Raw genomic sequence first — 15,295 nt, 5'->3', positions numbered from 1 at the left:
AATACTAACAATTATAATTAAAATATATAATTTAATAAAGATAAAATTTAAAAAAAAACAATAATAAAATAAAATTTTTAATCTAAAACAAAATATAATAAAGATATACTTCTTATCTATACTTTAAAATTGATTTTTTTTTTTTTTTTTTTTTTGAGGGTAAGTAATTATGAAGAGAGTTAAGTGGTGAAATATCGTACTCTATAATACAAAAATACTATAAAAATAACATATAAAATTAAAATATATAATGTTTTTCTTTTTTTTTTTTTCTTCTTCCTTTTATTATTATTATTCTTTTCTTTTCATTTTTTTTTTTTTTAATATATTAAAATTATATAAATGAAATAATTAAGTTTAAAGGATATTTTTTCTCAAAATTTTTTGTAGATTAAATTTCAAAATAAAATAAAGATTTTCAAAAATAAATGAGTGTATTAAAAAAAAAAATGCTTTATGAAAAAGATGAGAGAAAATTTTTTTTTTTTTTTAATATTGTAAAATTGAAGAATTTTTTTTAAAATGCATTTATATAATCCTTTTTTTTTTTCTTCGTAGTATTCAGTTAAAATGATAATAGAGTTATTTTTAAATAAATAATAATACACTTACATAACATATATATACATTTATATTTATAGATTTTTTTTTTTAACAATTATGAATTAGTGCTGTATGCAATGAAATTATTTTATATATATAAAAAAAATAATTGTATACATTTAAATTTTTTATTTGAACTATTTTTAATTTTATTAATGAAAAAACAATTTATAAGATTTTTTTATTCATATTTTTCATAACTTTTTTTTTTTCTTTTTGTATTATTTTACTTTATTTTACATAATTTTTTATTTTTTCAACTCATTTTTATTTAAATTTTTTTTTTTTTTTTTGTATATTTTATTTTAAAAGAAGTTTTGAATTTTTGTTTTATGAAAATTTTCATAAAAACTTAATAATAATTATTTATATTTTGATACTTTTATAAAAAATGTTTAAAAAGGTAATTACTTCTATATATATTTTTATTAAAAATGAAAGAGAAAGAAAATATTAATATACATGTACAATTATGCATTATTTTGAAAAAAAGAAATACGATTTCTATATATGAAAAAAGAATAATATATATATAAAATGAAATAAATGAAAGGGGAAAAAAAAAAAAAAATTTGCATTTAACTATAATTTTATAATATTTTTATAAAAGTAAATGTACATAAAATTATAATATATTTTTTTTTTTTGAAGGTATATGTGATTGATTGCAAGGGTCATTTGTTAGGGAGATTAGCTTCTTTAATAGCAAAAGAATTATTAAAAGGACAGAGAATAGTAGCAGTCAGATGTGAAGAAATAAATATATCAGGTAGTTTGTACAGAAATAAACTGAAATATTCCAAATTTTTGAGATTAAGAACAAACACTAATCCTAGAAAAGGACCATTTCACTTGAGAGAGCCCTCAAAGATCTTGTGGAGATGTGTTAGGGGAATGTTACCACATAAAACTTATAAAGGAAAAATTGCATTAAAAAAGTTAAAAGTCTTTGTTGGTGTACCTTACCCTTATGATAAAATGAAAAAGTATGTTTTGCCTAGTGCATTAAGAGCTTTCAGATTAAAAAAAAATAGAAGATTTTGTAGATTGGGAACATTAAGTTCTAGAGTAGGTTGGAATTATGATGAATTAGTTAAAAAAAATGAAGTTTTAAGAAAAAAAGTTTCAAAATTATATTATAAAAAGAAAGTTAATAGTTTAAACGAAAAAAAAGAATTAAAAACAAAAGCATTAGAATTGATCAAACCAGAGCAACGTCAGGTTCTAGAAAATTTTGGTTATGCATAATATGTATGTGTTTTTATCTTTATTTTTTTATTTTATTTTAATTCTTGAAATGATAAATTAATAATTAAAAAAAAAAAAAAATTGAATAAATAATATAATATAAAATAAACTTTCTAATGTAATAAATAAATAAATAAAACTTATAAGAACTTAATATTTAGTATAATTAAATAAAGTTAAAATTTTTGATTGCACTAAAATAAGCATATTAAAAGATTAAGTAGGAGAAAATATAAGTCATTCACGTTTTTATGAACTAAATTTTTTATTTACATTTTCATTTTTATTATTTTTTTTTTAATTTGTAATTTTATCATATGAATATACATAGATATTTAAATTTTTTTAATTTTTTATTTAAAAAATATGCTTTTTATATAATTCAACTTATCTATTACTTCATCATTTTTATTATATTTTTTTTTTATTTCTTCAATTATAGTATATATATTAAAATTAATATCATTTAATTCTTCTTCAATAAAAAATATAGAGAATTTTTCGTCACTCCAATGTTTAGATAAATAAAAAAGAAAGTTAATTGTATTTAATAAATTGGAATTGTACTCTTTTTTTTGACTATTTTCATCATCTACTACATCATTTTCTTCATTAAAATAGTTATTTTCAAACAAAATATTCATCTTATCTTTAATCATACATATAATATATTTAACATCATCACAGTTGTAATTAGACTTTATAAAACGATAATAATTTTCCTTATTATTTTTTAGAATGTTTCTATAAAAAAAGAAAAAAAAAGAGAAAGTGAGCATTTAATTTTTCTAAGTATAGAAAGGTATTTAAAAAAATATTTTAAAAAATTAAAATAAATTGAATATTTATAAAAAAAAAAAAAAAAAAGGATAAATTCTAAAAATGAGAAAAACAAAAATGTATCAATTTAATAATATAACAAAATAATAATTAAAATGTATAAAGAATAAATTTTAAAATAAAAGAGTATTATACAAAAATTGTTTTATTTCACTAGATTTGTAATTTTCATCATTTAAAGAGAGAACTTTTTCCTTTTTATTGTTAATTTTAAATTGATTAATCATAAAATTTAAATTATTTTTTCTTTTTTTTTCTTGAAGATATTCACTTTTAGAATTAGAACCGAAGTTTAAGTTTATATAGTCTTCATATGTAACTTTTTCTTCATATTTTCTAATAGGTTTCATATTCACAGAATCAACTATATTGCAAAAGTCTTTATAACTCTTGCATGATTTAACGATCTCTTTTTTTTTATCATCCTTTTTTTTATATTCTTCATCTTTCATAATACTTTTTATAAAATCATTTCTCATTTTTTTTATATTTAAGGAATGTGCAAAGCTCTCATTTAATCTCATTTTCAATATTTGTTATAGATGAAGATATAATTAAAAGTTGAAAAATAACTTTTTATTTGTATTATAATTTAAATGTATTAATTTATTTTATTTTATTTTTTATCTTATATTACCTTTCTTTCTATATTGTATATTTTTATTATTTAATTTGTTTTCATCTTGCATATATATATATATATTATTTATCTTTTATAGTTTTTCTGTATTTTTTTTAATATATCTATTTTTATATTTTATCTATTTTTTTTTTAAACTTTACATATACTTTTCTTAAGCTTTTTTTTTATTTTCGCCTTTCTATATTTTATTTTTTTCAATATAGAAGTTTTTGTCTAAATTCTTTTTTTTATAAAGATTACTATTTTTAACTATTAAAAACAAAATCTATAATAAAGTACATTTAGTGAATAAATATATTAAAAAAGAACTATGAATTAAAAAATGTTAGGATTTTTAAATGAAACTCAGATACAAAAAAAAAAAAAAAAATAGAACTATTAAAAAAATAATTTAGAAAATAGAAAGACTTCAACAAAATATTTTTAAAGGTATCATTAAATTTTATTTTTAAGATTATCTATTTATAGCAAATAAGATATATCATGAATATATTTTAATAATTATTAAAAAATATTCAATTATTCTAAAAGCTATAGTAATACTTTAAATTTATAGATAATTTTTTTTTCTTAGTTTTTAGAAGTTTACGAAAAATATATTTTTACTATATATTCATTTTAATCTAATACCGGATTTATTATTTTTATGTATATGATAATATAAGATTTTTAAATAAAAAAATAGTATAGAAAATTAAAAGAAAAAAAAGGGAATTATAAAGTTAATCTGAGATATTAATTTTATAAAAGAATAATATTCTTTTTATTTTTCTTTGGATCTTTCATGATTGTCAAAATTTATGAATAATAAAAAACATATTTAAAGAAAAAATATTATGTAAAGAAGGCTAATAAAAAATAAAAGTAATTTTTTAAATTAATGATTACTGAAAAGTGAAATATTAATAAAAATTTTGTATATGGGATTCACATAAAAAGGAATAAATTTATAAAAATATCACATACCTAAAGTATGTAAATTTATAAAAAATAAATAAAAGTTTATAATTTATTAAAATTAAAGTCTAGATATGCCTTTTAACTTTATAAAAAGTTATTACAAATTTTATGTATGTTTGTTTATGTAGAACAAAAGAAATTGCAAAAATTTGGTTAATAGTAAAGATATATATATATATATATATAAAATTAAATTTAAAAGAAGTTAAATTAAGTAAAATAAAAAATAATAAAAATGAATTATAATTATGAATAAAATTAAATGAATATATAAAAATAGTCAAAAATTATAAATAAAATAAAAAAAAAAAAAAAAATTAAAAATTATAATGAAATAAAATAAAATAAACATGATAAATTAAATAATAGAAATAAAAATATATACGCCAAATAATAAAAATAAATAAAATTAACAAAAATATATATAATGTATTACAGAAAAATAATTAGAAGAAATAAAGTAAGACTAACGCAATATATTGCTGAAAAATAATCATAAATGTATCATAAATTTTAATAGAGTACTTTCTATTTGTATTACAAAAAAAAAAAATAAAAAATAAAATAATTAAAAAAAAAAAAAAAAGCAAAATAATAATAAAAAAAAGGGGAAAACTAAGATTTATGAATAAACGAATTACTTTATTACAAAATAGTAATTTTTTTTTTTTTATGTTTTTTCACTAGATAAGATAAAATAATAATGGAATCAAAAGATAATTTATATGATGAATTTGGTAATTATATAGGTGAAGATATTGATAGCGATGAAGAAAGTTCTGAAGAAAATGAAGACGATAATGAAAATGAAGAAAATATTGATGACGATGATAAAATAGAAAGTGAAGAAGATAAAGAAGATGAGGAAGAAGACGAAGAGGAGTATGATACAAATTTAAATAAAAAAGAAAAAACCAAAAAAAGTTTAAATGACAATTTAGATGAATTACAAAAAGTTTATGATGGAGTAGAAGTTTTTGTAGAAGAAGAAGATACGCAAGATATAGAAGAGGCAACGATAAATAAAATAAATGCAAACGTAGAACGAATAAGTTTTATTAAAAAATTAGATGTAGAAGCAAATAGAAAAAATTTCGATTTAGTAGAAACCAATTTACCAAATAATACTTTTAGTTTTAAATTTTTATATGAGTTAATGCATCAAACACAATTTATAAGAAATATATGTATAGCAGGTCATTTTCATCATGGCAAAACTACATTTGTAGATAGATTAATTGAACATACACGAGATAAAAAAAACAAAACAAAAATATATAACTCCAATAATAAAAATAGTAGTAGTGTTAGTTTTTTTAGTTTAAATGCAGAAAATGAAAGCACAATAAAAAAAAAGGATTCAATAGAAAATACCATAACTCCATATAATAGCAAAAAAATTGATTATTTAATGAATTATACTGATACAAGATTAGATGAACAAGCTAGAGGTTTATCTATCAAAGCAATTCCAATATCTTTAATTTTTCAGAATAAAGTATATGAAAACATACCTAGCAACATATTGCTAAATAAAAAAAAGGAAAATTTAAAATATAAATCATACATTTTTAATATAATAGACACTCCTGGGCATGTAAATTTCTTTGATGAATTTTTATGTTCATTAAATATTTGTGAATGTTGCTGTTTAGTAGTTGATGTTATTGATGGTTGTATGTATGTGACAGAAAATATAATAAAAAGTTGCATATATGAAAATGTAAAAATTATATTAATTATTAATTGCATAGATAAATTAATAATGGATTTACGTTTACCACCTAATGATGCATATCATAAAATAAATTATACTATTGAAGAAATAAATATGAAAATAGAATCTATTTGTGATTTATTAAATAAAAGTAAAAAAGAAAAAAAAAGTTTTTTGCTATCTCCATTGAAAAATAATGTTTTATTTAGTTCTAGCATATATGGGATATTTTTCACATTGAAATCTTTTAGTAAAATTTATTGTAATTTATATAACACATACAATATTGATATAGATGAATTTTCTCAATATTTATGGGGTGATATTTATTTTAATGAAAAAGATTTTTCTTTTACGTCTTCACCTCTTTATGCGAATCAAAAAAGATCATTTGTTGAATTTATATTAAATCCAATTTATAAAATATTTGGTTATGTATGTTCAGAAGAACAAGAGTTTTTAATACCATTTTTAAAAAATTTTAATATATCTTTAAAAAAAAGTGATTATTTATTTAATAATAAGTATCTATTAAAAAAAATTAATGGAATGATATTTGAAGATACTACAGCATTTGTAGATGTAATCATAGATAATTGCCCATCTCCGTTGGAAAATGCAAAAAATAAAATCATGCAGATATATTCAGGATCCCTAAAAACAAAAATATGTTATGATATGATGAGATGCTTAAAAGGGGATCAAACAGATAATTTAATGGTATATATTATTAAAAACTACCACAGGCCTGAATGTTTGATGCTTGATTTATTCGGAAGGGTTATGTGTGGTACTATAAGAAAAGGCCAAACAGTTCGTATATTAGGAGAAGGTTATAGTTTAAATGATGATGAAGATATGATTACTAGAGTAATAACTCATTTGTGGATTTATGAAGGAAGGTATAGAATAGAGGTAGATGAGGTTCCTGCAGGGAACTTTGTTTTAATAGGTGGAATTGATATTTGCATAAATAAAACATGTACTATAACAAACATAAAAAAAAAAAAAAAAAAGTATGATTCAGATAAAATGATTTTAGATAATGAAAATAATATAAAAAAAATAGAAAAAGATATTTTGCTTGATGAGCAAGATGCTGAAATATTTTATCCTTTACATAAAAAATTTAAATACATAAATTGTGCAAATTCTGTTTTTAAAGTAGCCTGCGAACCAATAAATCCATCTGAATTACCAAAAATGTTAGATGGGTTAAGAAAAATTGATAAATCGTACCCTTTATCTAGTACAAAAGTAGAAGAATCTGGAGAACATATAATTTTGGGAACAGGAGAATTATACTTAGATTGCATTTTACATGATTTAAGAAAGTTATATGGGGATTTAGAAATTAAAGTTTCAGATCCAGTAGTACAATTTAATGAGACTATAATTGAAACATCTGCTCTTAATTGCTTTGCTGAAACTCCAAATAAAAAAAACAAAATATATATGATAGCGGAACCTTTACAAAAAGATTTAATGGATGATATTGTTCAAGGATTGGTTCATTTAAATAAGAATCAAAATATTAATATAGATGAGTATCTAGATGCTGTTGATAACTTATTATACAAGAATGACAATAAGAAAAAAGAAGATGATACTGCTATGCAAAATAATGAAATATTAAATGGAGATATTTTCAATGAAGAGCAAAACATAGAAAAAGAGAATAAAAGAAATGATATAGAAGTGGAAAAAAAGAAAAATACGTTAAACTATGATATCGATGAAGGTGTGGTATCTTTATTAAGTAGTAAATACAATTGGGATTTACTCTCTATAAGATCTATTTGGTCATTTGGTCCAGAAAATAATAGCCCAAATATATTAGTAGATGATTCTTTATATAAAGAAACAAATAAAGATAATTTATATTCTATTAAAGATAATATAATTCAGGGTTTTTGTTGGGCAACTAAAGAAGGGCCATTAATAGAAGAAAGTATGAAGAATGTGAAAATAAAAATATTAAGAGGAGATATAGATAGTGACCCACTTAATAGAGGAGCAGGACAAATAATACCTACTACAAGAAGAGCTATTTATTCTTCCTTTTTATTGGCTACCCCAAGATTATTAGAACCTATTTTGTTTACTGAAATTATATGTTCAGGAGATTCAGTTTCTTCAGTTTATAATGTTTTATCGAGAAGAAGAGGCCATATATTAAAAGATTTTCCAAAAGTAGGAACACCCTTATATATGGTTCATGCATATATACCTGCAATTGAATCTTTTGGTTTTGAAACTGACTTAAGAACTCATACAAGTGGCCAAGCATTTTGTTTAAGTATGTTTGATCACTGGCATATTGTTCCAGGGGATCCATTAGATAAATCCGTTATATTGAGGCCATTAGAACCAGCTCCTATTCAGCATTTAGCAAGGGAGTTTTTATTAAAAACAAGGAGAAGGAAAGGTTTAACTGAAGATGTAACCATTAATAGATTTTTTGACGATCCGATGCTATTAAATATAAAAGATGAATTTTCTGAATATTTTTAAAAAAAAAGTATATAGTTTTAATTATATATACATTTTTAATGATTCACTCTCTTGTTTTCTTTTTTATGATAAAACCAAAAAAAAAAAAAAAAAGGCATTTATATTAATAATAAATACCTTTTTCAATATTTTTAAAAATAATTTAGTTCATCTTTAAATTATTTTTATTTTTCAATACTTTTTAATTTCTATCTCCAAAATACTCTTTTTTTTAGCATTTCATTAAAGCTTGTAAAAATTAAGTATATTTTTTTTAATTAAAATACTAATTGTAAATGTATTTTTAATACATTTTTTTTTTTTTTTTTAATTAAATATTTCTTGTAAATTTAATTTTAATTCATTTTAGCACAGTACTTCGTTTTATATGAAGAAAAAAAAAAAAAAAAAAAATCATTGTATATTTTATTGCACACCTCAAACGTAGTAAAATAGAAAGTAAAGATCGTCTAAAATAGCTATACTTTTTGTTCTTATATATTTCTTTTTAGAATTTAAAATTCATTTACACACATCTTTTTTTTTTCTTTTCAATTTAATTTTAGATTAAATTAAACAAAAAGAAAAAAATATTTATTTTTCTGTGCTAATGAACAATAAATGCATTAGAGTCCTTATATATAAATATGATATGTGCATGTTTTACTATAAAAGATAAATGGCAAATATTTTTAAAAGTTTAAGAATTAAAAAAAAAAAAAAATAATAAAATATAAATTAATAGGCTTAAATTATTATCTTAATGAATAACCTTATTATTTAGATGAAAAATTAGAATAAACTGTATCTTTATATTTTTAAAAAAAGAAAATACATATCCTACAATACGAGTAGTTACAAAAATAAATTATAAATATGAGAAAAGGAATAAAAAGAAAAAAAAAAAAATGCATGTAAAAATACATAGGAAAATCTATAATTTATTATAAAGTAGATAATATCTTTTTATTTTTTATTACGAAGTAAAATAAATGTATACGTGTGTATAAAAAATATTTCCTTTTTATGTAAAATTAATATTTTTTAATAAAATGTATTATACATAATTTTATTATATAATTAATTTAAAATTGAAATTTTTATAATTTTCTTAATTTTTTTGGGGGAGTTTTATTGATTCAGAATTTATTTTTTTATTACTGAACATTTTTTCATTAAAATATATCAGAAAATTTCAAAATAAATGATGTTCTATTTATTTTATTTTAAATATTTTTTTTTTTAATTTAATTTTTATATCCAATTTTTATAGATGTAATAATAGATAAAATTTTTATTCATGTATTTTATGCTTAATATATATATATATATATTTATATTTTTTTTTTTTTTTTTTTTTGTACGTTTTTTATTATATAATTTCCTATTTTTTTTTTTTTTAGAGTGTTGAATAATAAATTATTCTTCTAACTAAAATACATTTTTTGTGGCCGAAGGCAAAAAGTAAATATTGTTGATGTTTTTATTTTTTTTATAAAAACATAAAATTTATTAGAAAAAAAATAGAAATATAATAAAAATAAGAACAAATAAGAATATATGGAATTCTTATTTACAAACAGTTTATAGAATAATGAATTAATAAAACAATTAGTATTATATATATGTGTATATTTTTATTGAAGTATCTACGATAATTGTGATTATAAAATTAAAAATTGATGTTTTATCATACTATTTTTTATATCATTGTATAACTGTTTCTTAATTAACATATTTAAAGATTTTTTATATAATCCCTTTTAATTATTATTAAGGTAAATTGCTTATAATATCACTTATTTTTGTTTTATATGAAATTTACATCTATATTTTTTTTATCAATTTAGGTTATATTTTTATTTTAGTTTTTTTTTTTTTTGTTTTGATTAAATTATTTTATTATGTAGCACATTAGCTTTTTCTGTTTAATATTAATTGCAGATGAGAACATATATATACATATTTAAATTTAATTGATGTAAATATATTATATATATATATATATATATATATATATATATATATATATATATATATATATATAATTTAAGAAAGAGAAGAAATATATTACATTATATTAGCAAAAATTAGTTTTTAAAGATAATTATATTTTCTATAATATTATGAATTATTCTAGAAATATTTATTGCTAATACATTTTTGAATATTGTATTAGTTTTAGAAAATTAGTTTTATGTATTAGTAAATTCATATATTGTTTTAATTTAACGTTTATTATATATATATATATATATATATATATATATATATATATATATATAAATTAAAATAATTATCTAACTTTTTTTTTTATAAATATGTTGTAGTATACTATAAATCATTTACATTTGCAAATTTTAAATATGGTCCAGTTACCATAAAAAAAACTTTTTATTTTTAACAATACAAGTAACTAGCTTCAAATAATAATGTTTTAACAATTTTTTTTTTTTTTTTATTACATAATAGTAATTTATTTTGTAAAGTTAAATAATTTTTTTTATCTTTTTGATATAATTTTACTTTTTTATATATGTTTTTATAACGTATAAGGCTCAAAAAAGTAGAATAATAAAAATTATAATTGTTTTAATATATTACAATAATTTTATAGGAAGTAATAAAGCATCCCTATAAATAGTAATTAATTACTAATAAATAAAAACAATACTAGTTTTTTAAAAAAAAAAAAGTAATTGGAAAATAAAAAAAAAAAAAGAAAAATATAAAAGGGAATAAAAACGAAAAAGAGAAATAATAATAATAAAAACAGAAGTATATATACGGGTATTAAATTAAAATGAGGGTAAGACGTTTGCAAACATATTTAACAGAACATAATTTATTAAAAAAAAGTTCATTGGATAGTATTAGAAATCTAACATTAGGAGTGGATGCATTGTATTTTTTAAGGACATCAAATGATCTAAAAGATATTTTATGTGATGTATCCGGATGTATTCCACCTTGTATTTTTCATTTAATAGATAAACAATGTGAATATTTTGAAAAATTAAATATTAATTTGATATTTGTATTTGATGGAATAACACCAAAAGCACATAAACTATTTTCTGCACAATTTCATCAAAACATGGATCAAGGATGGTTTCATTACGTTAATGATGAAAAAAAGTTATCTTATAAAAATTTTTCGCAAGTATCAAATATATGTAACTCAGATTTAACATTTTTATTATTTCATTATTTAAAAAGTAAAGGTTACAAATGCATATATGCCCCATATTTGGCAATTTCGCAATTATCATATTTCTTAGAAATAAATATAATTGATATAATATTAGGTCCACCTACCATAGTTTTACAAAATATTCAAAAAGTAATTTTAAATTTTGTTTGGAAAAAGAATTATTTTGAGTGGGTAGATTTATATCATTTATTAAAAACATGGAATATAAATAAAGAGCAGTTTATTGATGCTTGCTTATTAGCAGGAACAGAATACTGTTTAACTTTTCCATATTTAAATTTATCTCATTTTAATCATGGGAATCCTCAATTTAACTTTGAAACATCTATTGAATTTATTAAACAATCTCCTTTAATAAGTTATTTGCAACATTTCCCAAATGAAGAATTAAGAAATAACCATATTGATGGGTATTGTGTGTGTAAAACTCTTATAAAATTTCCTGTTGTTCTATTATGTAATGGAGAGGTAGATTTCTTTACTCCAGATAAAGACTGTATTAACATGAAGTTAAAAAATGAGAACCCATTTTTAAATGGTATTAACAAAGAAAGTAATAATAAAATTACAGATATAAATAAAAGCAAAAAAGATGTAAATGAAAAAAATAAAAAAATATCCAATGTAAGTACTACTAACCTAAATATAGAAAATTCTTCAAAAAATTGTGTACGTAATTCTGATATCTCCATTAATAATAATACACAACTAGCAGATGAAAATTCAGAAAAACAGAATAATAATGATAATTTAAAATGTAGTTATTCAATTAATTGCAATAATATAAATGATACAGAAAAAAATGATATGAATAATAGTGAGTCAAATAATCCAAATAAAAGTGAGAAATTAATGAAAAATGTAGATGATAGTTTACTAACAAATAAAAAAAAAAACGCTCACTATCCAAATATAGATGAAAATCAGAATAGTGGTAATAATAATTTAATAAATTCAAGTGATAATGAATATAATTCTAGTAGAAATGGAAATAAGTATCTAAGCAAAAATGATAACAACTCAGCTGAAAATAATTTAACAGATAAAAATAGTTTTGTACTTAATGGTAATAATGATAGCAGTAACGAAGAAAAAAATAATCATGATGTAAATTTAAATGATAAAAATGGTAATATATCAAAAAATAGTTCTAAAGAAAATGATAATGATAATACTTTATGCGATAACAAAAATTTACTCTCCAATAAATCAAGCATCTACAATTTAGCACCATATGATTATATAAAGGTAGTTGGAGCTAAATTTCCAACATGTGTTTATTATTTGATGTCAGTTGGCCTTATAAGTAAAAAATTACTATGTGCTTTAGCTTTAGGAGAATGGATTGATTATTCTCATCCAATTATTGATTCATATGAGTATAGAGATTCACTAATTGATTTAAGAGAATACAGGTGTAGAATATTAGGATTAATTTCCATAAAATTAAATCCTTTCTTTTATAAAAGGAAAATTAAATTTTTTGATTACGGATATTATATTAATAATATATGGGATAAAAACAACAAATGGACATTTTTAGATATTGACTTGGTAGATGGATTTTTATGGAAAATAAATAAAGATAATGTAACTGAAGAGATGAAAAGACAAAATAATAATAAGATTGATTTACAATTTACATTAAGATGGCATTTATATTCCGAAAGTAATGATATATCACTTGTTCATAAAGCAAATGAGTTATCTAACGATGAACAAAACTTAGATGACAAAAATGAAAAAACTCTTAATCACGAAAACTCAAGCGAAACTAATGATTTGGAAAATGGCGAAAATAACAAAAACATATATTCCTTTGATAAAAAAATAAGGAATTATAATGATTATTACAAAAATCTTTTAAATACAAATAACCAAAACTTTAATAGCTTTTTATGTCTTGTTTATTTTATGTTTCTCGAAAATTTGGGTATTTTTACAAAAAATTGTGGTGTTACTTTATTTGGACTTTTATTATCAGAAGTTAAGAATAAAAATATAGATAGTAATATTTTAATTATTTTTGAATTACTTAAATTTGGATTTTTAACAACACAACCATTATTACCACCAAATGGTAGGTCCTACCCTAAAAATGCTTATTCATCAGTTATGAATAATAAGAATTTAGCTCCGCAAGATAAAAAAAGTGTTTTATTATTATCACGTATATATTCTTTATATAATGCTAATATAGATCAGCAGAAAACGTATGATGGATTAATTGATTTTGATTTATGTGCCTTTTTTTCTGTTGTGAAAATAATTAAGAAGACTTTAAGGCAATTACTTCAAGCTTGCGTTGCTAACGTTCTCATAAGTAATATGGAATTAATACACATATTGCCGGAAAATTTATATAGTCCCTTTGATACTAATATTTCAGGATTTTTTGTAACACACCATCTTATGGGGGTTTTAACGAAATTTTTTTTATTATTTAACTTTGATGATTTGAAGAAAAAAAAATCATCTCTAAATGAAACTCCTGATAAGACAATAAATTTAAATGAAAATAGTAATAATGATAATAATAATAATTTGTGCAATGATAATAGCAATACTATAGAAAAAAAAAAGGATAACCCTGATTCTTACTTCTTAGATGAAAAGAATCAAAAACAGAATTGTGATTTAAGTAAAATGGAAGTTAAAAATAAATTGAATAATAACAGTAATTCTAATGACTTAAATAATGTAAAAATGCATATAGAAAAAAGTGATAACAATAATTCATATGAAAGCCACAGTAATATAATTGATAATGAGAATTCGTTTAACGAAAGTGAAAAAAAATGTATAAATAAAATTAAAAGTGCTGATCAAAATCATATATCAGAAGATAAATTTATAGAAAAAGATACAAAAATGATGGACGAAGTAAATAAGAATGATGCCAAAAATAATAAGAAAGATACCATAGAAAACTTTCATGTAGGAATTTCTTGTGAGAATAAAAATAATAAAAGTGATTTTTGTGTTAATTTAAATGATCATTATGATAATAATATAATGGAAAATAAAGAATATAGTGAAAGTATAAATAATCGAGATAATAATGAAAATAAAGATTACGAAAAAAGTCAACATAGTTGCGATGAAAATCCACAAGATGCTTTGTCAGATAATTTTAATGAATTTGAAAAAGCATTAAGAAAAAATTTTCCTAGTTTTTTAGATCCAATAATTGATTTATGCAATGCAATAAATACATGGAGAGACCACTTAAGTTTAATTGCTCAATTAGAAAAACATACAAATGTGTATGATTTAGTTTCAGACCTAAAGGCTGCAGATAAATTTTTAGAGAAAAAAATACATTATATAGGGCTTCATAAAACACCAACTTACATTAATATATGTTCTTCTTATAATGGATAATATAAATGAGACTAACTAAATCTCTTAAATAATTTTTACAGATAACTTTTGTTTATTAAAATTGTTTAATTTTTTTACTCTCAATAGTTTTATTTTGTTTTATATAATAATTTAATGGATGTAAGTACAATTTGTGAAGTTTATAAAAAAGATTAATTGATATAATAAGGTGAAATAAAGCTTGCATATTATC

General features: G+C 19.6%; 4 protein-coding genes across 4 annotated transcripts; 3 read left to right on the top strand and 1 right to left on the bottom strand.

Moving 5' to 3' along the window:
• Positions 1-994: 994 nt before the first annotated feature.
• PRELSG_0801800 (60S ribosomal protein L13, putative) lies at positions 995-1,851 on the top strand (the record flags this gene model as incomplete). The annotated part of the gene is made up of 2 exons (XM_028676071.1): positions 995-1,006; positions 1,255-1,851. The coding sequence occupies 2 exons, from the start codon at positions 995-997 to the stop codon at positions 1,849-1,851; spliced, it is 609 nt and encodes a 202-aa protein (XP_028532597.1).
• Positions 1,852-2,204: 353 nt separating this feature from the next.
• PRELSG_0801700 (conserved Plasmodium protein, unknown function) lies at positions 2,205-3,215 on the bottom strand (the record flags this gene model as incomplete). The annotated part of the gene is made up of 2 exons (XM_028676070.1): positions 2,205-2,595; positions 2,827-3,215. 2 exons carry the CDS (start codon positions 3,213-3,215, stop codon positions 2,205-2,207), a joined length of 780 nt encoding a protein of 259 aa, XP_028532596.1.
• Positions 3,216-4,997: 1,782 nt separating this feature from the next.
• Positions 4,998-8,525, top strand: PRELSG_0801600 (U5 small nuclear ribonuclear protein, putative; the record flags this gene model as incomplete). Its single annotated transcript, XM_028676069.1, has 1 exon — positions 4,998-8,525. The coding sequence occupies one exon, from the start codon at positions 4,998-5,000 to the stop codon at positions 8,523-8,525; it is 3,528 nt and encodes a 1,175-aa protein (XP_028532595.1).
• Positions 8,526-11,307: 2,782 nt separating this feature from the next.
• Positions 11,308-15,102, top strand: PRELSG_0801500 (conserved Plasmodium protein, unknown function; the record flags this gene model as incomplete). The annotated part of the gene is made up of 1 exon (XM_028676068.1): positions 11,308-15,102. One exon carries the CDS (start codon positions 11,308-11,310, stop codon positions 15,100-15,102), a length of 3,795 nt encoding a protein of 1,264 aa, XP_028532594.1.
• Positions 15,103-15,295: the final 193 nt, after the last annotated feature.

This window comes from Plasmodium relictum, assembly GCF_900005765.1.
Source record: "Plasmodium relictum strain SGS1 genome assembly, chromosome: 8".
NCBI classification, from domain to species: domain Eukaryota; phylum Apicomplexa; class Aconoidasida; order Haemosporida; family Plasmodiidae; genus Plasmodium; species Plasmodium relictum.
This window is presented reverse-complemented; position numbering and strand designations above follow the sequence as displayed.